A 24,382-nucleotide genomic window follows, 5' to 3' on the forward strand; every position below is an offset into this window, starting at 1 on the left:
TTAAATCACGCATATAGAATAAAAGAAGTTGCCCCTCTTGACCGCTGTGTACTGGACTGACTGTAAAGAACTATTTATTATTACCCAGAAAAAAAAAATGTGGGGAACAGAACTTATGCTTCAGCTTAGTCTCCCCTTGCGACTTCTACAGCTTGAGGTCTTACGTACGACTTACAATTTGGTATCTCGCGGCTAAACAGTGTTTTCAAGTTCACATCTTGTAAACAGTCAAATTGCCCTGAACAATTAATTTACGCAAGGGCGGAACAGATTTGAGTTCTACAACATCTACTGTACAATAATTAAAAAAAAAATTTTTTTTTTGGGGTAAGAAAGAGTTTAGCTCCTTATATTTGCAATTAGACCAATAATTTGCATGCATGAAAATCTTATCATATCCACCCTTCACTTTCCCTTAAAAGGACCTTTGTCCCTCCCAAATCTTGAACCGGGTCTTTTAAGGAATATCTTATTCCTCTAGTCAAATGGCGGGTTATCGTTGTAATTCGTAGCAGTAGTGTTAGTTAAATCATAAATGTCACCGCAAGACGAAACCAAACTTTAACCTCCCGAGTTCCTGCAAACTGTGAAAGAGTTCCATTACATCTACTGCTTACATTCTCATTGGTTTGTCAGTTGTCTTCGGTTTTTGCAGGAAGTCTCCAAAGTCGAGAACTTAGCAGGGGGTTGTCAATCTTTGAATCATACAAAAGTTGACAGTTACTGGTATGGAGACTGTTACTTGTAAAACATGCCATCGAATATCATCAGTAACTAAACAAACGACCAAAATCCGATGCCATGGATGCCAGGGAACTATTTTGATTGGCAATAGTCAAGTATCGGTTCCGTTGGACATAAGCAAATGGGCGAGCCATGATCAAGATAACATCATCACTGAACGAAAACGGTTCCATGATTTCAGTAAGAAAATCTCAGGTATCAGCCCAAGAAGTTCTCCCAGCTTTAGCCAATTTCCTACTGCAAGAATATCAGATACACCACCAAGAGGGAAGCGAGCACTACTTTGTGGAGTATCTTACAATCAGAATAAGAAATTCAAGCTCAGAGGAACAACACCAGATGTAATGAACATGGCAAAACTGCTCGTTCGGCAATTTGGTTTCCCAACTAATGCTATCATTGTCCTAGGAGGTATTGCCGGTAACAATTACTGATAAATGTTGTTGAAAGCATACTAGGGGCATGAGATTGAACATCTGTTAGGAATTGAATTGTTTCTAATTTGAACATAGACATCAGGTTATTGTATCTTTACATTCATTTGAACCTTGTTCATCTTATCCTGTGGCAGTTGTTACAGATTTTTCACTTGGAAATACTTTCTCAGTCTTATATCTTGGTATAATTGTAACTGAGGCCTATTACACTTTCCTTAGTAGTTTTCTTCCATTCCTGATGTAGTACCATATATGTTACTATTTCCAATTGATGCACCTTACAAAGACACTAAACAACTTGTAGATTTTATGTCATATGAGCCTCCAACAAGGATGAATATTATACGGGCCTTTGACTGGCTGGTGAAAGACTCGCAATCAGGGGATTCTTTGGTGTTCTATTTCTCGGGGCATGGCACACAACAACTTGATCTTGACGGCGATGAGATCGATGGTTTTGATGAAGCAATCTGTCCTCTTGATTTTGAGACTGCAGGAATCATAATCGATAATGACATCAATAAAATGATTGTTGAACCGCTTAAACAAGGCGTCACACTTCACGCTATAATTGATGCTTGTCACAGTGGAACTGTTCTTGATCTGCAGCGAGTGTACGACCATAACAGGTAAGGGCCTTTTTTCGATGGTTTCATTTTACTGCTTGTGCATATTTTGGTTCAATACTAAATTACTAAGGGATATAGGCATTTAATTTGGAAGAGAAACGACTCTTTTTAGTGTTACATTATGGTCCCACAATATAGATTTCAATTGACAGACTGGATTTGATCATATTACTTCTTACGAGTCAGAAACCTTCAGGCTAACAAGATCCACTAAGGAAGAAAAAAGTCAAGTCATTGAACTAAAGGACCCTATATAGCGTAGCATCCGGTCCATATTACGCTGATATTTTCTCGTTCTGAAGTTTATTGGTTGAGATTAAGCTTCACTTTCTCCCTCTACTATATTGTGTGTAATTGATGATTATAAATCCATTTATGGGAGTTACATAGACCCCGTTGCAGATGTTTTTGGGTAAAATTTTATTTCTTTTTCACACTAGGGGGAGATGGAAAGATAATTATCCTGCATCAGGTGCTTATAAAGGTACAAGTGGAGGGAAGGCCATCTGTTTCAGTGCTTGTGAGGACGATCAACAAGCTGCAGATACCTCTGTAAGTTTCCCAAAGCTGCTGTGGTATTCTTCCACGCGACGATGGCGAATGGCGGGTGGTTCTGAGGGTGATTTTCAGCCATAACCAGTCGTATCATTGATAAGTAGTATATGACAATGACAATTTAACTGCTAATTAAAACTCTCCTCTTGTATCAACCTAATAATGTAGGCTTTCTCTCCGGAGATTGCTGGTGCCATGACATTCACATTTATAAAAGCAGTCGTGGAGAACAAAGAAATAACATATCATGGAATTCTCGATTCTATTCACAATGCCATCGAAGACGCCAATAATTCTAAAAGAGGATGCGGAATGCTCAACCGGATGTGTCACCAGAAGATGCTACAGGTACTGACTTTCCTACTTTAACGTCCCTTTGGCCACTTAGTATAAGATGACACAGAGATAGCTAGTTTGGAAGTCTAATCCCTTCTGATTGAAAACTTTTGCTGTTGGCGCATTATCTCCTCTCCATAACCTCTTTCAAGGTAATTTCACTGCTGATCCATTGTTTTGCACCGCCGCTGTGCAGGATCCAATGCTATCATCTTCCGAACCATTCAACGCTAACTCCTTATTCAAGCTCTAAGCATTGGTGAAGCATGAAAATTCATTTTTTGGCGCAATAATGCAAGTCATTGCAGATGTAATTCTCCCTGGTTTTGTTGTATTTGTACGAATAACTCAGGAAAAGTGCAAATGTTACGATACCCAGCAATATGTCAGAAGGGCAACCACTTGGAAAAGTTCAATTTATACTGTAATAGTTGGACTGTAAAACGAACAAATACTTTGCGTATACCGAAAATGTTGAATAATCTGCCAGAATGAAAAGCTTGTGCTATTAGAAAGAAGGCGGTGAATCCAATTCCCATTACGGATGCTGGAGGATGCCTCTCCAGGAGTCCATTCCCGTCATAATGATGGAATTTCTTGTCCAGCTAAAAGTTAATCGTAGAAGTAAATACCATTTCGCACCATAGTCTAAATTAGTACATAATGCTTAATTATGGTAGCAAACTCGCACCATGATCTAAAATTACAATAAGTAGGCAATGGACTAATATAATAACTTGCAAATACATGGAGTAAACTTGGCAAAGATTTTCTTTTATCTGGTGAATGCAGAATACTTCCTTCATTTCTGACACTTTTTTCCACTCGTATCGATCTGAATAACTCCAGCTTTTCAATCCTAAAACCTTGGTCGTTTCCTTCAAAGTTAAAAACTTGCAGCACAAGCTGATTCTTTTTAGTGCACTCCTGGAATCAAATACTCAGAAAAACCCAAATATGCTATTCAGATTTCAGTTCCACTCACTAAATCCAAGACAGGAACGAAAATTCTGCCACTCAAAAAACTGCAAAAAGCATAATTAAAGACTGAATATGGTTCTTTAGAACATTTATTTTAGTGGCTGACAGTTGTGATGCTCACTTCACTTTGACAAAAGAATATAGATTCGTTCGAGATCATCCCTGAGCAAAGGAGATAAATGAGACCTTTATATGTTGTGAATTTTGATGATGATCAAATACTTCTACCTTGACCTTCACTGTCCCACCAAGATTCACAATCCCAGGGCTTTTTTTTAAAAAAAAAAGAAAAGAAATGGCAACAAGAACAGATAAATGCCAATGGTGTGGGGTAAATCTGCTTCTGCCTCTCCAACTTCAAGCAAATTCAGTACGCTGTCCTAACTGCCAATACATCATACAGCTCCAGCACAGCCCCGATCTCTATTTCCATTCTGAAGGGAATGGATATCTCAATGGGGCATCCAACAACTGCAATGGCATGGGATTTCCAGCATATAGGAATTGCTGGAAGCAAGATTTCGAGCCTTCTTGGCTAAATGGCTATCTACGTTACATGCAATCGTATCAAATGCCAATGCAGGTGCTACCACCCACTTTTCATGGGCGAAAACGGGCTGTTCTTTGTGGGGTGAGCTACAAGGGGCACCCAAAGAGTCTCAAAGGAAGTGTTAATGATGTATTATGCATGAAATATTTTCTTGTTGAGAGGATGGGATTTCCTAATTCTTCTGTTATTGTTCTAACAGGTATGCACCACAATCCCATGCTATTCTTCAAAATTAAGTTTTTTAGTCACTATAAAGTACGAGATGCAAAGTTGTGATCGGTAATGGAGTACTTTTCCTCAGTCTGATATCTTGAAGAACATGAATCTATGCTAAGGAAACGAAAGTCTTCTATATCTAACCTAGGTGTGGTAAATGGCATTTCCCACAGGATTATAAACAAAAGGAATGAAAAGAATTGTCAATACCTGAATCTACTTTAAGGTCTGAGTAAAGTTCAACTTTTTTTATATATATAAATCAATGGACATTAAAGCATAGACAGCTAACGTCATATCTTTCAAAAATAGCTCAACTGTCCAGACTATAGCTCATTCTGAAATTTTGCAGAAGAAGAGAAAGATCCTTTTCGGGTCCCAACCAAGCATAACATCCAAAGAGCCTTGCACTGGCTTGTGCAAGGTTGTCAATCAGGGGACTCTTTGGTGTTTCATTACTCGGGCCATGGCTCTCGTGTCCGAGACCATGATGGGGACGAGATCGATGGATATGATGAATCATTGTGCCCTGTTGACTATGAGACTGAGGGGAAGATCCTGGACGATGAGATCAATGCTACCATAGTAAGGCCACTGCCCCGGGGTGCAACACTACATGCCATTATCGACACTTGCTTCAGTGGAACTTTCTTAGATCTGCCATTCATGTGCAGGATGAACAGGTAAATAATTTCCTTGTCCATTCTGAAGCCGTAAGCAGTACAGTATGATTACTTACAAAGTCCTGTTGTTAAGTAGGGAAGGATACTATCGGTGGGTAGATCATAGCATTCCATATGCTGCATATAAGGGTACAAGAGGTGGCTTAGCAATCTCTATCAGTGCCTGTGATGATGATCAAAATTCCGGAGACACTACTGTTAGTACTCAAAACATTTCTTTTGCTTCTGATTTTCAAATCAATTGGCTTGTTCTCGAGAATAGCATGGATAATTAATCATTCTCCTTTGCTCACTAAGCATTTTTCATATACAGAATGAGTCAGCAGATCAGTTTTTATTATCGACCGAGCAGAATTGATACTGAATGTGAAAGATGAAGTTCTCCCTGCTAGAAAAAATCTGATTGGCCCAAAACAGAAAAGAAACTGTGCATCCCTCAGACCTTCTTAATTAGCTTAAGTTCAATTCGATTTTTGTTTGGCACTCAAAACTTTCTAGAACTTTAGGACCTCAAAAATAAACTAAAAAGGTCTTGTACCATAATCTGCAGTATACAACCCAAAAGAGGCTTGTCAGACCATTGCTTAGTCCTCTGGAATACGATTATGGCGTAACATTTTATGTTGCCTGAGCAGGTTTTCACAGGCACAGCGACTGGCGCCCTGACTTACAGCTTCATCCAAACAGTAGAACGTGAACCAAGATTGACATATGGGCGCTTACTTTCTACCATGCGCAACAGTATCAGTAAAGCACAAAATGGATTTTTAAATTTCACTAACTCATTACAGGTATTGAATATTGACATGCTTTCCCAAGGTTTTTTCTGCTTTCTACATGTCAATTTTAGTGCTTTTCCAATGAATGGTAAAGCATTTACTTTTAGCGACTCAATTAAAAGTGAAATCATGTCATCAATAGCAGGGGATTAAAAGATGTATCCATTTCAAAAACCGTCTTATGCCTTCCTACACATGCATGGAAATTGTTGATTGGCTTAATTAAAAAGAAACCTCTTGGATGAAAAAATGAGGAAGAAAAAAGCATAACCCAATAATATAGCATCCTTTACAGTTTGTAAGGAAACTAAAACAGCTAAAAGTATTCAAGTTCAGGGGCAAATCAAGAGCTTAAGAAGGAGATGAGCAGTTGATTTCTGGTCAATTTCAGTCCCATATGCATCTGATGTACTCATATTCGAAAGACTGCAGATGTAACGGCGTGTTTTACTTTGGTATTGTGCAGGAACCTCAACTATCCTCTTCTGAACAGTTTGATATTTATTCAAAGGCGATAATCTTATAGACCCAGCTATGCTTTTAACAGATAATCAGGACCAAGTGTACTGGCTTTACTTCCTGAGTCGTATAACAGCTTCAAGTCTAATACCTCCTCCCTTTAACTTTAGCTGAAGCTATGCACAAAAAAAATCATACTACAGGCACTACATGGTGACTGTCAGTTTGATAATTAGTACTTTATTTGTATGATTGTATCAGTAAAAGTGCAACGTGTTTCATATGAATCCCTGGTGTACTTTACATGTCTAAGACACTTAGTTTCCAGCCATCTCCTATAGAATGCTCTTCTTTTCATCTCTTATGTTATCTGAGTCTCATATGGAAAACTGCACGATCAACAAGTGCCTAAATTTTTTTTCAGTTGCTACTTTGATTGGGTTAGAACTTAGAAGTGTTCGAGTAAAATTGATCCAGATGCAGATGATAACAAATTCATTACTGATACGAAGGATCAAAAGACTGGAGATGTCGTACATTACATCTGAGAGCCAAACCAGAACTAATATATCATAGTATAATCTGGTTGGGCTGTCCCTTGCTAGCTATGCTCTTTCTGAGAGTGAGCGATGCCCAGATGTACCAATATAGGACTGCAAGAGCTCATTCAGCAAGCTGTCAACAAGTTTGATACGTGATGAATTAATCATGAATTTAACTGAAGAATTAACAAATGCACCTAATCAAATTCTTCCTTTCAAAACTTCAGGTGAGACAAGTCAATTTCTCTGGATTTATCTAGTAAAAGGGATACAGAATAGCATCCTTATTAGTAGATTCTTCCAAATAATATGAGATTTTTTCAAAACAATTGATAGAAAATTGGAGGGTATGCATCGAGTTACTTATTTGTTTGCAGAGCCACTGTTTGGTTGAAACAAAACCATTAAACAAAAATTTCAACAAAGTTAGTGGCTTCATATTTGTTTGCTAAAAAAACCCACAAGATTGTTTAGAAAAGTTTCTATTCAGCACTAAGGAGAATAAAAGGACAAAAAAAGAAAAATCCCTGTAGTGTGATACTTTGTCCGTTCCCACAAAGCCAACCTTCATGAAATCAGAGAGCATTGCTTTCCTCACCAGTAATGCTTTCTTTCATGAAAGAACTTGCATATAAATTGCGTCATAACTTTCCTCACCAGTAAGGTTTCACAGGCATTCTGTCACTGTATTTACCCTTGGCTTGGATGTTACTTTTGCCTGTATGAGATTTTATTCTGATATGCAGTCTACTTATTTGTCTCTATCATATATCAACTAGGTGGCCTACTATTGAAGGGAATAGCCCAAAGACATGAACTATGCCACTAATGGAAACGACGGGTCAAACAGAATATGGGTCGGCCAAGGTAGGTTTAAAGGGGAAGTATCTAATTCCCCATCTCTACTTTGGCTTTTCTGCAATAAATTCAATGTGTCAACCCTTTACAAGCTTAAATACAACTCCTTACGGGCTTGTTTCGAACTCATCCATCAACATCTCATCCGCAAGAAGCTCACTGAATAGAAATGTCAGGTAGGAGAATAAGGTGCAGTTGGTGTGGGGTTCAACTGACAGTGCCACCCAGAGCCCAAAATATCCAGTGTGCAGTGTGTAAAGCTGTCACACAGGTTCAACAACATGATCGTCTTCTGGGTCAAGCTCAAAGTTCACTTCATGATGCAACAAATAAGTTGAAGGGATTCCTTAATACAGTTTCCAGCAATATTAATTCAATGGTAGCAGCAGTTAATAGCTACCCTATGCAGGCATCGAGTTATGGTAGTTATGCCCAACCTGCAAGACCTATTTCCTCACTGATGCCTTTTTCAGCAAAAGGGAAGAAACGAGCAGTGTTATGTGCAGTGAGCTACTATGGACAGAGACATAGGCTAAAAGGAACTGTCAACGATGTAAGGTGCATGAAATATTTTCTGGTTGAGAGGATGGGTTTTCCAAATGACTCCATACTTCTTCTTTCAGGTAAAAATTCTTTGCATCATATAATTTTGAAACTCCCTGGCCTTGTGAAAATTAAGCTCCACATTTGTCTGATATAAAACTTACATATTTAATCTGCAGAAGAAGAGCCCAATCCTTCCTTGATCCCGACGAAGTATAATATCAGAAAGGCCTTGCACTGGCTTGTCCAAGGTTGCCAATCAGGTGATTCGTTAGTATTTCACTATTCAGGCCATGGCTCACAACAGCGTGACTTGAATGGAGACGAGATAGATGGGTATGACGAAATGTTGTTGCCAGTTGATCACCAAATTGAAGGAACAATACTGGACGACGAGATCAATGCCACCATTGTGAAGCCTCTGCCCAGTGGCGCCAAGCTCCACGCCATCATTGATGCATGCCACAGCGGCACTGTCCTTGATCTGCCATTTTTGTGCAGAATGAACAGGTTAGCATAGGTATTGCTGTAATGCAGTTGCAACTAAGAAGCAGATTCCAGACTAGTCAAAAGAGAAGAAAAATGAGTATTTCTTTATCTTGTAGTGAAGGATACTATGTCTGGGAGGATCATGGTTTCTTGTCATCCACATACAAAGGTACAAGTGGCGGGCTGGCCATCTCCTTTAGCGCTTGTGATGATCATCAAGTATCAGTAGATACCATGGTGAGTAACCAGTTTTAGTATCTGCCTCTTAAATTTCTTGTATTCGTGCGACACCAGCAACAAATGGGGTACGTAGCAGATCACATAAAATTGAATATGCAATTCCTTCCAATCCTAATAAATTGAGGCACTTGACGAATAGAGACAGAGTTTCCACAAAGTTTCTTGCTTTCTGCAAGATGCTGTTATTTCACAACTCTAAATATCAGAGATCTTAAAGTAAGTACACTCCAGATCGAGCAACTTACATGCTCAAAAAACGTCACTGGTTCAGGCTCTCTCAGGAAACGCTGTCACCGGAGCCATGACGTACAGCTTCATCCAAGCTGCACAAAAGGAACCCGGATTGACGTATGGTCGCCTGCTGAATTCCATGAGCCAGATAATTCGGGATGCCAAAGCTGGAACACATCTAAATGGACCCATTTCAGCTCTTTTGAGAAAAGTATTGGGCACAGAATTGTCACAGGTTAGCACCGACACGCCGCAGTTCATTACTGGACAATGTCTGCCCATCGAATTTATTTTTTGATAGTACAAACTCCCCCTATTAATTCCTTTGCATAGCATATCTATCTATACTAGATAGTGGCTGATCTACCATTGAGTCACAAAGGCTGATGCCATGAAAAAGAGAGTAAAATTTCTGCAGTGATCTCGAGCATAAATTGTTGTCACGTAAGCTGATTCAACGCATTCCACTCATTGTAATTCTTGGACGTTATAAAGATTACGTAATGCAAAATGCCAAAAAAGCATTACTAGGGTAATGATGTTGATCTCAACACCAAAAAAGTTGAGAGGGCCACGGGTTTAATTACAAATTTATCCAGTTGATGCTCTGTGTTCCTAGTTGTAAGGTTGCCTTCATATGGCATTCTCATGATGTCTGACCTCTGAAGGGGGGAGAGCAAGTAATAATAAGGGGTCATCCTCGTCCTTCTATTTGCTAGCGTGATAAGTTTCAGTTTGATCCATCAGCAAATATAAATAGTATAGTACTGATTTGCTTGGATTTCAGTTTCCCGTTCACTGTTTCTTTACTGGTTATTGCATCCTGCAGGTGCCACAATTGTCGTCTTCTGCAAAATTTGATATTTACTCGAAGCCATTGAGTCTCTAGGATGAGAAGACGTAGCCACATTATGAGGATCTTCCGCTTGACTTGGATGTATATGACTGTATGTAGATTGGGAAATATTTCGACCTTAAAAACCCAATCAATCACTAGTGTAACGAAACAAAATTCGAATGTCTGAGACCAGATGTAGCACACATCCCGCAATCTCCCTTATGTTGGCCGAGGCCCACATTGTACTGATCCAAGTAAATAAACAAATACTTCCTCCGTGCGACTTACATAGTCTTATTATTATTATTATTATTTTTAAGTATATAGTTATCTTGATTGCAAGAATAAATGTTAAAGTATCTATACCTATATAAATTCGAGAAGGGGTTTTGAGGAACAAACCTTCTCACACCTCCAAACTCCCCATTCCTTTTCTCTAGCATTTTATATTTAATTTAATTCATAAAATATATTCCTCTCCACTTCCACATCTACTCTTCACATTTGAAATTGTTAGTTATTTTTTAAAATCATTTCATTTGTATATTTTTATGATAATAAAGCCTGTGTAGATAGTTAACTAGGTGTTAATTTTGTTTGTTTTTAAATTTACTCTTATTTCTATTATTCATTAACCTTTATCTGTGCAATATATAAGGAGAGAGTGTCATTGTGTAGTGTAAACACACAATGTTATTTTTTAAAATTTCTAATATACCCTTAATTATAAGGGCAAATTTGTCTCAATCACAGATAGTTATTTGAAGCAGATCTCCAACTAACTACAATTTTCTCATGCTAATTTCCAACTCTCACATATTCTTCTCTACTTCCATCATCTTTGTCTCGTGTATGATTATTTGAATTCTAATGGAATTTGACCCATAAAATCCATAAAAAAAATCTGTTTGCAGAGATAATTGTACTGTAATAAATATTTTTTTTTGTTAATCGCATACACCTTAAAGTGTGCCTTAAGCACTAGTCTATATAAATTTGAGTAGGAATTTTCAGGAACAAACCTCCTCACACCTCCAAACTCCCAATTCCTTTTTTTTTCATAGCATTTCACATTTAATTTAATTCATAAAATATCCATTCAACTCCCACATCTATTCTTCACATTTGAAATTGTTAGTTATTTTTAAAATTATTTCATTTCAAATTGTTAGTTGCTATGCGTATGCATGTTATCCTTTAAAGAAATGCATGCTTTAATGGTTTTTTTGGGAAGCCTTTTTTAAAAGTTTTTTTACTGCAAATATTTATTTAAAAACCATTTCAGAATGTTTGTTCATAGAAAAATTTCAAAGGTAGTAAAATTTCACAAAATTTACACTTCAAATCAAATTTTCTTCAAAATCATGATTCCATCTTTTGATTTGGTAAAAAAAAATGCTTGAAAAATGAGAAATTGAGTTATGAATAGTGAAAAAGTTGAAACATGGGACAAGATTGGGAAAGGGCAAACTATGGCCGAGATAGTTAAAGTTTTAGCTATAATATACATGGGAGGAAGAATGGTAAAATAAGAGATGAATAGGGTTACGAGAATGGATAGGAGAGAGGGCTATTAGCCTATTAAGAACAAAAAGCTTAGGACTTGCAAGAGAAGAGAAGGGGGTTGTTATAGAGAAGGTGGGGCTACAAGATGAAATAAGGGTGGTGTAGGAGGCGATTATAGGTAGGGTTACGAGGTGGGGAGAATGGTGTAATTACATGGATGTATCTTTGTTTAGGTGCTTGTTGCAAAATCTATGTTGCTCGTCTCTGCATAACTCGTCAGTACATCGATTCTAGTTATCAAAATCTATAGAGGGTTGGAACTAGGAACCCGAGTTTAGGCAGAGTGGTGAACGAACACCACCCTTTCCTAGTCTTTTTGGCCACTTTCCCTCCAATTCTGTCTTAGCAGTAAACAGAAACATCTGCATTGCCTTGCTTATTTACGAAGGGACTTTGGTCATTTCAAAGAAGGTTTTGACATTATTTTGACGGTCTCTGTTGCGTTGGCTTGTTGTTCAAAGTAGTTATTGGAACGCGCATGGGTTGGGACTATTGCAGGGCAAGCAACTATAGTTTTATATGCTTCCATGGGGTGGGAATATTGCAGGGTAAGTAATTATGGTTTCTATACTTCTATTCCAAGCCTCCAAGAGCTGATGATCAACGTCCATGGCTGGGGTGGGAATTTTTAAAGTGGATGGATTCGGTATCGCCCCTTCAGTGCGTAGTTGGCTGGGCATCTGATTCTTCGAATCTCATTTGAAGATAACGAGCATTTGTTAAAGTTCTGAACACTTATATCACGCTTGGAATAAAGGGTTAAAAAAAAAAAAAAGAAGTTGCCCTTCTTGACAGCTGTGTACTTGACAGAACTTTTGTTTCAGCTTAGTCTCCTCTTGCGACTTCTACAACATGAGTTCTTACGTACGACTTACAATTTGGTATCTCGCGGCTAAACAGTGTTTTCAAGTTCACATCTTGTAAACAGTCAAATTGCCTGAATAATTAATTTACGCAAGGGCGGAATAGCTTTGAGTTCTACAATATTTACGGTGAAACGTCTTTTAGAGTTTAGCTCCTTTTCTTTTTTTGGGTAAGAAAGAGTTTAGCTCCTTATATTTGCAATTAGATCAATAATTTGCATGCAAGAAAATCTTATCATATCCACCCATCACTGTCCCTCCTAAATCTTGAACCAGGTCTTTTAAGGAATATCTTATTCCTCTAATCAAATGGCGGGTTACCATTGTAATTGGTAGCAGGGTTAGTTAAATCATAAATGTCACTGCAAAAGTTGTCAATCTTTGAATCATACAAAAGTTGACAGTTACTGGTATGGATACTGTTACTTGTAAAACATGCCATCGAATATCATCAGCAACTAAACATACGACCAAAATCCGATGCCATGGATGCCAGGGAACTTTTTTGATTGGCAATAGTCAAGTATCGGTTCCGTTGGACATAAGCAAATGGCCGAGCCATGATCAAGATAACATCATGACTGAACGAAAAGGGTTCCGTTATTTCTGTAAGAAAATCTCAGGTATCAGTCCAAGAAGTTCTCCCAGCTTTAGCCAATTTCCTACTGCAAGAATATCAGATACACCACCAAGAGGGAAGCGAGCACTACTTTGTGGAGTATCTTACAATCAGAATAAGAAATTCAAGCTCAGAGGAACAACACCAGATGTAATGAACATGGCAAAACTGCTCGTTCAGCAATTTGGTTTCCCAACTAATGCTATCCTTGTCCTAGGAGGTATTGCCGGTAACAATTACTGATAAATGTTGTTGAAAGCATACTAGGGGCATGAGATTGAACATCTGTGAGGAATTGGATTGTTTCTAATTTGAACATAGACATTAGGTTATTGTATCTTTACATTCATTTGACCCTTGTTCATCTTATTCCTGTGGCAGTTGTTACTGATTTTTCAATTGGAAATACATTCTCAGTCTTTTCTCTTGGTATAATTGTAACTGAGGCCTATTACACTTTCCTTAATAATTTTCTTCCATTCCTGATGTAGTACCATAAATGTTACTATTTCCAATTGATGCACCTTACAAAGACACTACACAACTTGTAGATTTTACGTCATATGAGCCTCCAACAAGGATGAATATTATACGGGCCTTTGACTGGCTGGTGAAAGACTCTCAATCAGGGGATTCTTTGGTGTTCTATTTCTCGGGGCATGGCGTACGACAACTTGATCTTGACGGCGATGAGATCGATGGTTTTGATGAAGCAATCTGTCCTCTTGATTTTGAGACTGCAGGAATCATAATCGATAATGACATCAATAAAATGATTGTTGAACCGCTTAAACAAGGCGTCACACTTCACGCTATAATTGATGCTTGTCACAGTGGAACTGTTCTTGATCTGCCGCGAGTGTACGACCACAACAGGTAAGGGCTTTTTTCGATAGTTTCGTTTTACTGCTTGTGCATATTTTGGTTCAACACTAATGGATATAGGCATGTAATTCAGAAGAGAAACGACTCTTTTTAGTGTTACATTATGGTCCCACGATATAGATTTCAATTTCAATTAACAGACTGGATTTGATCATATTACTTCTTACAAGTAAGAAAGCCTTCAGGCTAATAAGATCCACTAATGAAGAAAAAGTTGTCATTGAACTAAAGGACCCTATATAGCGTAGCATCCGGTCCATGTTACACTGATATTTTCTCGTTCAGAAGTTTATTGGTTGAGATTAAGCTTCACTTTCTTCCTCTACTATATTGTGTGTAACTGATGATTATAAATCCATTTATGGGAGTTACATAGACCCCGTTGCAGATGTGTTTGGGTAAAATTTTATTTCTTTGTCACACTAGGGGGAGATGGAAAGATAATTATCCTGCATCAGGTGCTTTTAAAGGTACAAGTGGAGGGAAGGCCATCTGTTTCAGTGCTTGTGAGGACTATCAACAAGCTTCAGATACCTCTGTAAGTTTCCCAAAGCTGCTGTGGTATTCTTCCACGTGACGATGGCGAATGGCGGGTGGTTCTGAGGGTGAATTTCAGCCATAACCAGTCGTATCATTGATAAGTAGTATATGACAATGACAATTTAACTGCTAATTAAAACTCTCCTCTTGTATCAACCTAATAATGTAGGCTTTCTCTCCGGAGATGGCTGGTGCCATGACATTCACATTTATAAAAGCAGTCGTGGAGAACCAAGAAATAACATATCATGGAATTCTCGATTTTATGCACAATGCCATCGAAAACGCCAATAATTCTAAAAGAGGATGCGGAATGCTGAACCGGATGTTTTACCCGAAGATGCTACAGGTACTGACTTTCCTACTTTAACGTCCCTTTGGCCACTTAGTAGTTAGTATAAGATGACACAGAGATAGCTAGTTTGGAAGTCTAATCCCTTCCGATTGAAAATTTTTGCTGTTGGCGCATTATCTCCTCTCCATAACCTCTTTCAAGGTAATTTCACTGCTGATCCATTGTTTTGCACCGCCACCGTGCAGGATCCAATGCTATCATCTTCCGAATCATTCAACGTTAACTCCTCATTCAAGCTCTAAGCAATGGTGAAGCATGAAAATTCATTTTTTGGCGCAATAAGTTGTATTTGTACGAATAACTCAGGAAAAGTGCAAATGTTACGATACCCAGCAATATGTCAGAAGGGCAACCACTTGGAAAAGTTCAATTTATACTGTAATAGTTGGACTGTAAAACGAACAAATACTTTGCGTATACCGAAAATGTTGAATAATCTGCCAGAAAGAAAAGCTTATGCTATTAGAAAGAAGGCGGTGAATCCAATTCCCATTACGGATGCTGGAGGATGCCTCTTCAGGAGTCCATTCCCGTCATAATGATGGAATTTCTTGTCCAGCTAAAAGTTAATCGTAGAAGTAAATACCATTTAACACCATAGTCTAAATTAGTACATTATGCTTAATTAAGGTAGCAAACTCGCACCATGGTCTAAAAATTACAATAAGTAGGCAGTGGACTAATATAATAACTTGCAAAATACGTGGAGTAATCTTGGCAAAAATTTTCTTCATTTCTGACACTTTTTTCCACTTGTATCTATCTGAATAACTCGAGCTTTTCGATCCAGCCTTGTTTGGATTGCGGTTTTTCGTCGGAAAATTACATCGTTTTTCGTGATTACATTTCCCTATTACCTTTTTTCCTCACATACATTAAATCGCTACAGTAATTTTTCCATGAAAAATCATGGAAAATGCAATCCAAACACAAACTTTCAATCCTATCAGGTGAATGGATAGAAGAGGGGGCTATTAGCCTATTAAGGACAAAAAGCATAGGGTTTGCGAGACAAGCGAAGGGGATGTTATAGAGAAAGTGAGGCTATAGTAGGCCTGTCAACGGGTCGGGTCTAGACCCGGATCGGTGAAATTATTGCGGGTATGGGTTGGGATTTAATTCCGTTTCCCGGATTCGGATCCGGATCTGTTTTGTCAAACAAAAAAACGGGTCGGATACGGAATATAGTATTCTGACACGTATTAGACCCGGATCCGGATATAAATGAATTAATAATTTAAAAAATATATATTTATCAATATAATTTGATTAGGGTGATGTATTTGAATAAAGTCAATTTGATTTCTTTTCTTATTTGGTTTTTTCTTTGCATTAGTTAGAAATTAGTTTACAAATATTTTTTTTCTCATTTTTATTAGAAATTATAAATTTGGCTAAATTTGTTCGGGTAGACCCGACCTGTATCTGGGACCCGCCGGATCCGGATCCGGAACATAGAATAAAAGACCCGTCGGATAAACGGGTCGGATCCGGGTCCAGTATAGTAATTCGGGTCCGGGTTCGGAATAATGAATTTCGGCCCGGACCCGGCCCGTTGACAGCCCTAGGCTATAGGATGAAATAAGGGTGGTGTAAGAGGCGATTATAGGTAGGGTTACGAGGTGGAGAGAATGGTGAGAATAGGGAGAAGTTAGAGAGATGGTGATGATGTATTTGTTTATCGTGCTTTAATTTTGGGTATTCACTTTCTTTTTCACGTAGAAGAATATACCAGTAATTTGAAACCCGTTATAAATTTAAAACTATATAAACAAAAAATAATAACAAAAAAACAAATTGACATTGTTAGGAACAAATTAAAAATGTCGTGGTAATTGCGAACTATAGATGTGATTTTATAGGCGTGATCATTATCAATTAGTTAAAATTTTGAAGTTGTGATTTGAATTTCTATTGTTGAAGTTAATGGGGTTACGTAAATTCGGAAATGAGAAGGAATAAGGATTATTTAATATATCTGAATTAAAACAAATCTAAAATTGTAGGAACAAGGGATTGGGATTTTGGAGGCTTCTAATGAAAAACTCTCCCTCTAATACATATCTTACATATATAAAGAGCATATGGCTTGTTAACAGTGCCTCATGGTCCAGTTATCCTGTGATTTTTATGGGCTTGAGGAGTGTTTGGTCTTTTAACATTGGATGGCAGTGACCGGTTATCCAGTAATTATGGGCAACTTTGGTGGCTTTTGTATTTGTGCTTCAGGTGTGTGTTTAGTTTCTCCAACTAAGACCGTCCATCTTGTTCGTAATTATCGTTGCTTCAGCTCTACCGGTGAGTGGACGGTAGGCGGTATGCTAAGCGGTCTGTGGGAGTCACAAAAAGCTCCCTTGCCTAGGTAATCTTGTGAGCAAGCCATGTCAAAAGCAGCACATTCGATTTGTTTCTTTCTTCAATTGAAGGCTTGGGTTTGGCGGTTTTGCAATGTGAATTCTTCACTCTTTTGCCTCGCTAATAAAAGCAACTTCCTTTTTCAATTGAAAGTTTCAGTTCCCTAATTTTGCAAGGTTAACACCTCGCTTTATTTCTGCCTTTTGGTGGTTTTGCAGCCTGAGCCCTTTACTCCATTTCTGCCTTGATCATATTTTCTTTGCTGCACTGTTATTTTCTTGTCACAAGACACGATTTGCTTGTTCTGCTCTTCATGTTTCTCCATTTATAATTAAGGTTGTATTTAACATAAATAATTGAGATTACTCGTTTTTGCTCGGTTATGATTGTAAGAAATATTGATAAAAGCTTAGTTTTGGTACTTTTGCAAGGTGAACTCCTTGCTCTACTTTTGCCTTGATTTATTTTGTCTGCTGTACTGTTGTTTTCTTACTGCTTGTCAGTTGTCTCTAGCTGTTAAATTTGTTGGTTTGTAATTAGATTCTGTGTGCGAGGTTGATTATAAACTATTAGTGTTAAATTTCTTGACCTGCCTTTAGAAAAGCAGTTGGATTTGTTTGCCTGAATTGGAAGATAAGCTTTTGTTCATAGTTGGTGCGAAGGTAGTAGTAAATGTAGCTCTTTGTTTTGGTGCGAAGGTAGTAGTAAATGTGGCTGTTATGGTTAAACATCTGATTGCTCCTTTTTGCATGAAGTCTACTTCAATTATAGCATAAAAACTACTTTCCACAATCCTGGAGCAAAAAGAAACATGTGACAAGATGCTTGTATTCCATGGGCATTACAACTAATTTATCTGTCCAAAAGCAAGTAACAAGAAAAATATAGGTGGCTTTCTTGACAGTTATTCAAACAGTATCTTGCCTAACCAAAAATGAAGAAAGCTGAAAGAACACCAATAAGAGCAATCACTTAACATATATAGACAACAAATCAAGCATCTGGTGCTTTGTTCATCATCAACGTTATTATCTATAACTTCCTTCCTGGTCATTTTTCTCCTGACTATTTCACAGGTACATTGATAACCACAAATGGAGCATAGTACTTTCCCGGCAATTCTATGAATGCCAAGTACCACACACAGAAGTTTGAACCACTACAAAACAGTCAAGCCAAGCAATTCTGCATTGCTGCAGCACCAATGTCCACCAACCATTATTGGCACTAATAGGCAGCATTTCTATGTGGTTATCCTAGGATTGTATACTTGCTAATTATCTACTGATGTGTGGAGCATGATTGGTGGAATGATAATGAAGTATCACTTGAAATTTACTTTTTTACCCAAATTTTCATTGGAAGACTTCATTGCTATATTGTGTGTACTTAGTTTAGGAGATTTAAGATGATTCTTTGATTCATCTGAATGCCTTCGTTGCATGTCCTCGTGTAGGGTTAATTTGATACTTAATTACTTGACTGCAGTAATTGATTAGTATTCAAGTTTGAACTTTGACCAAATGGTTGATAAGATGACTACTCATGTACTTCCTAATAATAATTTTAGTTAGATTTGTTTAATAAATTTTGAATATAATCATTTTAATTACATGCTTTGTTTAACTTTTGATTTAAACTGATTTAAGAAGATCTAAAAAAAAACTAGCAGGCATAAATATGGATATAGATTATCATTCAATCGGGGAAAAAAAAAAAGGAAAAGAAAGAGGCTTCATTATTGGACTCATCGGGTCACTATGGTGCGCGGCCCTTTACGAAGCCCTATTACGGGTTTAAGTAGGCATTGGGCTAGTTACTTTTTGGTGATCGAGCAGAGCTCAGAATAGCTGGAAAGAGAGCCCATCACGGATAAGCAATTTCTATCCTGACCAATTTGACCAAATAATAATAATAATCCTGACGAACAAAACTTTTTGAGTCCCACATTACCTTTTCGTTTTTGTCCATCAACATGTTACCACTTAAGAAAGAAAGAAAGAAAGAAAATTAAACAAATTAAACACTAGAAACAGAAAAAGAAGAGAAGAAAATGGGAACAAAAATTGAGCAGTCACATTTTTGTTAAAACAACTGCATTTTTTCCTTTTCTGAAGGTAAAGATAGACTTTGTCAAGAAAAATCAGGTTTTTAAATTTTTTTTTTTATATCATCCACCGTACGGATTCTCTGATATATGTTGAACAACAATTCATGACATTCAAGGCAAGAACGCTAGCTGAAAGATTAAACATAGATAAATTTGGTCGAAAAGAAAGGAAACATAAACAAGTAGATCTTTCAATCGCGAAGCTAAAATATTCACATTGTTTACTACAAGTAATATTCAACAAGAAAATTTTACATCATGGGCCATCTTTTTTTCTACTATAAAAGTGCTTTATTTCTCGAGTCGGTTTTCGTCCTCCTTATTCTACGGAACAATGTAGACTGGTAGCTCCTCACCTGGAGCTGCCCTTCCTTATCCACAAGAAAATGGTGCTACGTACAAAAAAAAGTCTATTTCTTTATATGCAGCAGATGTATGAGTTGGAGCGGAGCAATTGTCTGCGAGAAGCAATGCACCAGCGAGTGTAGCAATCGCGGAGGTTAGGCCAGTCAGAGGATGGACAATAGGTGAAGTGATGGATCCAGAGAGACAATACTTTCTCTTGATCCTCTTGATTGCCTAATGCCTCTATGACATCCTCCAGCACTTTTTCTAGCTCACCTCTTTCTTTTATGCTCAGGACTGGTGCATCTGTGCCCATGCTGGCTTGGCAAAGCAGCGGTATCCACAGTAACAGCATCTTCAATTTGGTCTGCCTGTCTTGCTCTTTTTTGGTTTCATCATCTTTTTTGGTACCCATGTCTTTGGCTTGTGTGAACAGGAATGCTGTTTAATCGGATATGCGACAACATGTTAGAACTTCCTTTGGCAATGTGACCAATAAATGGGGAATCCATCAAATCTACTGGTAAAGATAAGATCATCATTCCACTTATTGCTGCATTTTTTTACTGTTACAGTTCCACTGCCTTTAAACATCTCTACATCACGTTCTATTAGCTGAGACAGTTAATATTGAATTTTTTCCCCACTCATACCTTACTCAGTGCTGCATTCTGCTAGTCTTTCATCTTGCTCCCCATTAATCTTTATTTTTCTCAGTCGAGAAGTAGGACATGGAGCATGATTTCATCTGCCCAAGTAACCCAAGTATAATCTATCGTAACTTTGCGGTATAGTATCCGAACTAAATCAAAGTGAAACTTTATGGAGATTGTTAGTTAAGGATTCTGAACTTTTCTAGGTTTATGATAAAACTAAAACCTATTAACTCTTTTAACTCTGATGATAACCTCAGACAGTTTACCATAGTTCTTATGGCTTACAGCTTTAATTCCCCTAAAGGTAAATCAACAAAGCATTATTTGTTTTTCCGAACACGACAAATTCAATTCTACACATACTCCTACTCTATACTAGGGGAAGGAGAGGACCTAAAGAAGTCAAAGGAAAATTCAGAGGAGACTGAACTACCGTCGGTTCAGACGGATGCTTACGCACTCATTTCATTGGCGAAATTTATCAAAAGTCTGAATTTTTAGAATATAGGTCAAGAGATTTGATCCCTTGACCAACACCCAAATCGAGCTTTAAAGCTCTCTTGGCACTCTTAAGAGTAGTTGGTTAAATCAACAAAGCATTAGCAGGGGGTGAATTTGCTACAGAATTTGTGTACTTTCGGTATTCTGGCAAAAACTACTGAACCTACAAAGAGAAGAAGTTAAACAAAGGATACGATAGAAGCATTGATCTCAAGTAGAATGGCTTCAGAAACTTTGGAACCTACTGTCGAAAAAGTTCAAAAAGAAACGACTCACTTCATATTATCAATAATTTTTTATTTTTCCCAAACTGAATCGACAATTCAGACGGTCATTTTAGGCGCTACCTTTGGCCTGATTCTATGATAGAAAAGTCCCAAATCCCCTACAAAGATTTGAGATTCATATATTCTACGTTTAAAAAGAAGTACGACGACGGAGGCGATCTATGCCAAAACCTTGGGCATTAACCAAGAAATTATATCCTATTTCATAATTCTCCTCGGTGTAATTTTTGAATCGTTGGCCAAATAATAAACGCAACTAAACCCTTCCAACATGACCTGTAAATATGTGCAGTTAATGACTCCACCCTCACAAGCCGGATATTATGCTTCTTGCTATCTGAGCTAATAAACGTCACAAAAATTTAACTTCCAACTGTTACTGACTTAAAAAGAAGACAAAACGTCATAAAGATATGGGCCCAAATAGTTTAAGCCTTTTTTTGACAAAAAAAAAAAAAAAAAAAAAGTTTAAGCCTTTACGCTCAATAATGTGCTGATAAACTTTTCTCCTCTTTTTTTTTTTTTCCCCCTTTGCTACTGTTTTTAGTACCTTACAATCATTGTACGACCAAAAAAAAAAGGAATAAATTTTTACCACAAGCATATTCCCCGAAACGCCTATTATGATTGAATAAATGTAAGCTTTTACTGTATCGAGATATAAAAGTATAAAAAAGGGGGTTACCTGAAATCTTGACTATGAAGCCCTGAAGCCGTGGCTCAGTCGTCAGAGAAAGCCAAGCCAAATTTGAAGCCGAAGCCCACCGACTAGCAGCTTCCTCAATAGACCCACAGGCCGCCATTTTCTGAGCCAGCCATAGTAATTCAGCAGCAAGTTTCTCGGCCGAGCTAGCCGAACGGTTCAGCTCATCGCTTGACCTGCCACGAAGCCACACCCTGTCACTACAGTATTTAACTGCCCTCCTCAAACGGCTCAACAAAAAATAATACTGGACTTCAGCCGTCCCATTCATAGGCTCACCATTCCTAACACTGGTAAAGCTACCAAAACCACGTCCTTGGTCCAACATGGCGGCTTCAAGCTGGCTCAAGGTGCGCGCAAAAGCCGCGGATAGAACGGTGCGATTAACATCTCTCAATGCATCATCATTCTCTGATAAATTCTCATCAATAATTCTCTCGGCTAATGATCTGACAACCTCGTACTTTCTCGAGCTGACCGGAATATCATTAACAATCGACAACAGTTGGGAAAGAGCTCTAGCAATACCCGAGTCACCGGTGCATCCTGTCGCACCACCTCCACCGCCTACGGTGGCCGGAACATATCTATCACCGTTCTCGTACTTATCCTCAGGTGGATCCAAACTGGGAAAGAAAGAAGGTAGGATGCGAAGAAAGAAGAGAAAAGATGAGAGGATAACATAGCGCAAACCTTCAAAAACCTTAGAATTCTGGGAAAAAAAAGCAAGGCATTTGTCTGCAAAGATGAAGAGTGAGGTAATAAGGTTTCTCAAAAGAAGAGGAGCCATGGAGATTAGGGAGGCTTCCATAATGGACATGGAGATGAGGGAGTACTCCTTTGTTTCCCTTCCCAGCCTATTTCTCTCTCTCTCTCTCTCTCTCTTAATTGTTGTCGTCTACTTTGTTTCCCTTCTCAGTCTCTCTCTCTCTCTCTCTCTTAATTGTTGTCGTCTTTAAATATTTGCGGTTTTGTTTCGGATGATGGAGATAATGTATTGGTGGCTACCGTACAAAATTCTGAAATTTTGATCACCTAAGATTAGTGTTTGACAGCAACTTCTACACACAGAATTCAAGCCCACAGGATTTTAAGTCTACCTAAAAGAAAATTTTACAACGCAAGTATCACGGATTCAAGTTATCTTTTCTGGATTTATTAGAAAAAGCCAAAAGACGGTGCTAATAGCAAAGGATATCCATTTGCCTTGAGACTATAATCATTTCGAAACAATCACCAAAAAAAAAAAAAAATTCATTTCAAGCCAATTTTGCAGGTGTGAAAGAGTTTATATTCGTCGTTATTTTTTCTTTTAGTTTTATCAAAGCCAACTTGCAACGTTGCATCAGGCGATTTTTTAAGGATTAACATAAAAATTTGGGGTACGTACAATAAAATTGAAAATTGAAATTTTAATCTGTTAATTATTAAAATTAGAATTATTAAATATTAAAATCTTAACATTTGAGCGTATTCTGTATCGAGTAAAAACTGATAAATGAACAAATTAGTACTTATTGTTTTGATTAAATTTTATCTAAATATTTTATAATCATTTAATTAATTAAAATGTTTTATTTTTTTATTATTAAATATGTCTGGACACATTATAATCTGAAACCAATAAAAAAAATGTAAGCGGTAAAAGTTCTGGATGCTCCAAGTTCTCATCTAAAACATGTCTTCTTTCCTTGTGCTCACGGTCACTTCCTGACCTCATTGAGCGGCGATTGAGATCCAATTAGAATCAAGTTTTCGCGACACGTGTCATCTCTCCCGTGAAGAGGAAACAAATAATGCAAGTCTGTGAAGAGGGAAATAATGTGCAAGTCATAAGGTCGCGACAGGTCACATGCACATTGGTTTTCTTTTCTCTCGGCAGATCCAGTTGCCAAAACATTTATTAGTAACTAAAAACTGTCATTAAATCATTAATTTGGATTGTGCTCGCACCTTTCGTGTGTTCCTCATGTTTTTTTGGTTCTTTTTTTGTTTTTTCCTTTAATGCCCTCCTGCTTTTGGTGGTGAAGCAGAGGACACCTGATGGCTATCACGGACTTTACACGAATTTCACAACCAAGCATAATGATAACGATCTGTACAGTTGTGGGAGACTTCACGGGCATGCAACCCAATTAGTGGTCACCAATCACGATTAAGTAAAAGAAAAAGGACGATCGATCAAAAAGCTTGAAGAGTGATTGATGAAAGAGACGGAAGAGTTAAAAGAAAGGAAAGGAATGTTAATCTTAAACCCAACATTGATTATAATTTGGTTATTACAAATCGAGTCATAGTAATATGCTTAGGTAAATGGTTTAGGTAATAGACAGCAAAGAAAATGGCAATTGTTTTATAGTGCATTACAAAGGTTTCATGTAATTTAATTTCATATGTTAATACACGGTTAAATTAGTCATTGGGCCCCAATTGACGTGGAAAAGATGCTCATGCTGAGTTGTCTTGTTAATACTTCTGCCGAGTGCC

The 24,382-nt window shown here is 37.7% G+C and overlaps 5 protein-coding genes and 1 long non-coding RNA gene across 10 annotated transcripts; 5 read left to right on the top strand and 1 right to left on the bottom strand.

Annotated features, from left to right (window-relative positions):
- Positions 1 to 507: 507 nt before the first annotated feature.
- LOC140004313 (metacaspase-1-like) lies at positions 508 to 3,173 on the top strand. Its single transcript, XM_072073573.1, has 4 exons — positions 508 to 1,155; positions 1,486 to 1,810; positions 2,251 to 2,713; positions 2,898 to 3,173. The coding sequence occupies exons 1-3, from the start codon at positions 729 to 731 to the stop codon at positions 2,444 to 2,446; spliced, it is 948 nt and encodes a 315-aa protein (XP_071929674.1). The 5' UTR covers positions 508 to 728; the 3' UTR covers positions 2,447 to 2,713; positions 2,898 to 3,173.
- Positions 3,174 to 3,937: 764 nt separating this feature from the next.
- Positions 3,938 to 6,726, top strand: LOC140004212 (metacaspase-3-like). 2 transcript variants are annotated; one of them, XM_072073569.1, is made up of 5 exons: positions 3,938 to 4,431; positions 4,801 to 5,131; positions 5,205 to 5,328; positions 5,767 to 5,922; positions 6,377 to 6,726. In XM_072073569.1, the coding sequence occupies exons 1-5, from the start codon at positions 3,978 to 3,980 to the stop codon at positions 6,434 to 6,436; spliced, it is 1,125 nt and encodes a 374-aa protein (XP_071929670.1). In that variant the 5' UTR covers positions 3,938 to 3,977; the 3' UTR covers positions 6,437 to 6,726. The 2 variants fall into 2 exon arrangements, with proteins under 2 accessions (XP_071929670.1, XP_071929671.1); XM_072073570.1 differs by having other exon boundaries at positions 3,939 to 4,431; positions 5,208 to 5,328.
- Positions 6,727 to 7,912: 1,186 nt separating this feature from the next.
- On the top strand, positions 7,913 to 10,397 carry LOC140032802 (metacaspase-1-like). 3 transcript variants are annotated; one of them, XM_072073566.1, is made up of 5 exons: positions 7,913 to 8,392; positions 8,492 to 8,822; positions 8,918 to 9,038; positions 9,313 to 9,507; positions 10,102 to 10,397. In XM_072073566.1, the coding sequence occupies exons 1-5, from the start codon at positions 7,939 to 7,941 to the stop codon at positions 10,159 to 10,161; spliced, it is 1,161 nt and encodes a 386-aa protein (XP_071929667.1). In that variant the 5' UTR covers positions 7,913 to 7,938; the 3' UTR covers positions 10,162 to 10,397. The 3 variants fall into 3 exon arrangements, with proteins under 3 accessions (XP_071929667.1, XP_071929666.1, XP_071929668.1); XM_072073565.1 differs by lacking the exon at positions 10,102 to 10,397 and having other exon boundaries at positions 9,313 to 9,660; XM_072073567.1 differs by lacking the exon at positions 10,102 to 10,397 and having other exon boundaries at positions 9,323 to 9,483.
- A 2,490-nt stretch (positions 10,398 to 12,887) lies between these two features.
- LOC140004214 (metacaspase-1-like) lies at positions 12,888 to 15,463 on the top strand. The gene is made up of 5 exons (XM_072073568.1): positions 12,888 to 13,378; positions 13,710 to 14,034; positions 14,470 to 14,581; positions 14,753 to 14,932; positions 15,124 to 15,463. The coding sequence occupies exons 1-5, from the start codon at positions 12,952 to 12,954 to the stop codon at positions 15,178 to 15,180; spliced, it is 1,101 nt and encodes a 366-aa protein (XP_071929669.1). The 5' UTR covers positions 12,888 to 12,951; the 3' UTR covers positions 15,181 to 15,463.
- Positions 15,464 to 17,064: 1,601 nt separating this feature from the next.
- Positions 17,065 to 18,645, top strand: LOC140032803 (uncharacterized). 2 transcript variants are annotated; one of them, XR_011836687.1, is made up of 2 exons: positions 17,065 to 17,469; positions 18,370 to 18,645. It is a non-coding gene; the product is annotated as an uncharacterized lncRNA (long non-coding RNA). The 2 variants fall into 2 exon arrangements; XR_011836686.1 differs by having other exon boundaries at positions 17,065 to 17,300.
- Positions 18,646 to 19,572: 927 nt separating this feature from the next.
- LOC113726640 (uncharacterized) lies at positions 19,573 to 22,860 on the bottom strand. The gene is made up of 2 exons (XM_027250465.2): positions 21,878 to 22,860; positions 19,573 to 20,189 (listed from the first exon to the last, which is right to left on the bottom strand). Exons 1-2 carry the CDS (start codon positions 22,713 to 22,715, stop codon positions 19,822 to 19,824), a joined length of 1,206 nt encoding a protein of 401 aa, XP_027106266.2. The 5' UTR covers positions 22,716 to 22,860; the 3' UTR covers positions 19,573 to 19,821.
- Between the last annotated feature and the right edge of the window lie 1,522 nt (positions 22,861 to 24,382).

This window comes from Coffea arabica, unplaced genomic scaffold (genome assembly GCF_036785885.1).
Source record: "Coffea arabica cultivar ET-39 unplaced genomic scaffold, Coffea Arabica ET-39 HiFi ptg000083l, whole genome shotgun sequence".
NCBI classification, from domain to species: Eukaryota; Viridiplantae; Streptophyta; class Magnoliopsida; order Gentianales; family Rubiaceae; genus Coffea; species Coffea arabica.

Bases quoted from the DNA above. Each gene is read 5' to 3' on its own strand.
- LOC140004313 (XM_072073573.1), top strand. From the start codon at position 729: ATGGAGACTGTTACTTGTAAAACATGCCATCGAATATCATCAGTAACT. The intron at 1,156-1,485 runs GTATTGCCGGTA...AACAACTTGTAG, and splicing joins TGCTATCATTGTCCTAGGAG to ATTTTATGTCATATGAGCCT. The intron at 1,811-2,250 runs GTAAGGGCCTTT...TTTTCACACTAG, and splicing joins CGAGTGTACGACCATAACAG to GGGGAGATGGAAAGATAATT.
- LOC140004212 (XM_072073569.1), top strand. From the start codon at position 3,978: ATGGCAACAAGAACAGATAAATGCCAATGGTGTGGGGTAAATCTGCTT. The intron at 4,432-4,800 runs GTATGCACCACA...GAAATTTTGCAG, and splicing joins TTCTGTTATTGTTCTAACAG to AAGAAGAGAAAGATCCTTTT. The intron at 5,923-6,376 runs GTATTGAATATT...GGTATTGTGCAG, and splicing joins ATTTCACTAACTCATTACAG to GAACCTCAACTATCCTCTTC.
- LOC140032802 (XM_072073565.1), top strand. From the start codon at position 7,939: ATGTCAGGTAGGAGAATAAGGTGCAGTTGGTGTGGGGTTCAACTGACA. The intron at 8,393-8,491 runs GTAAAAATTCTT...TTTAATCTGCAG, and splicing joins CTCCATACTTCTTCTTTCAG to AAGAAGAGCCCAATCCTTCC. The intron at 9,039-9,312 runs GTGAGTAACCAG...TCACTGGTTCAG, and splicing joins AAGTATCAGTAGATACCATG to GCTCTCTCAGGAAACGCTGT.
- LOC140004214 (XM_072073568.1), top strand. From the start codon at position 12,952: ATGGATACTGTTACTTGTAAAACATGCCATCGAATATCATCAGCAACT. The intron at 14,035-14,469 runs GTAAGGGCTTTT...TTGTCACACTAG, and splicing joins CGAGTGTACGACCACAACAG to GGGGAGATGGAAAGATAATT. The intron at 14,933-15,123 runs GTACTGACTTTC...GCCACCGTGCAG, and splicing joins TTTACCCGAAGATGCTACAG to GATCCAATGCTATCATCTTC.
- LOC113726640 (XM_027250465.2), bottom strand. From the start codon at position 22,715: ATGTCCATTATGGAAGCCTCCCTAATCTCCATGGCTCCTCTTCTTTTG. The intron at 20,190-21,877 runs GTAACCCCCTTT...CCGATTAAACAG, and splicing joins CTTCATAGTCAAGATTTCAG to CATTCCTGTTCACACAAGCC.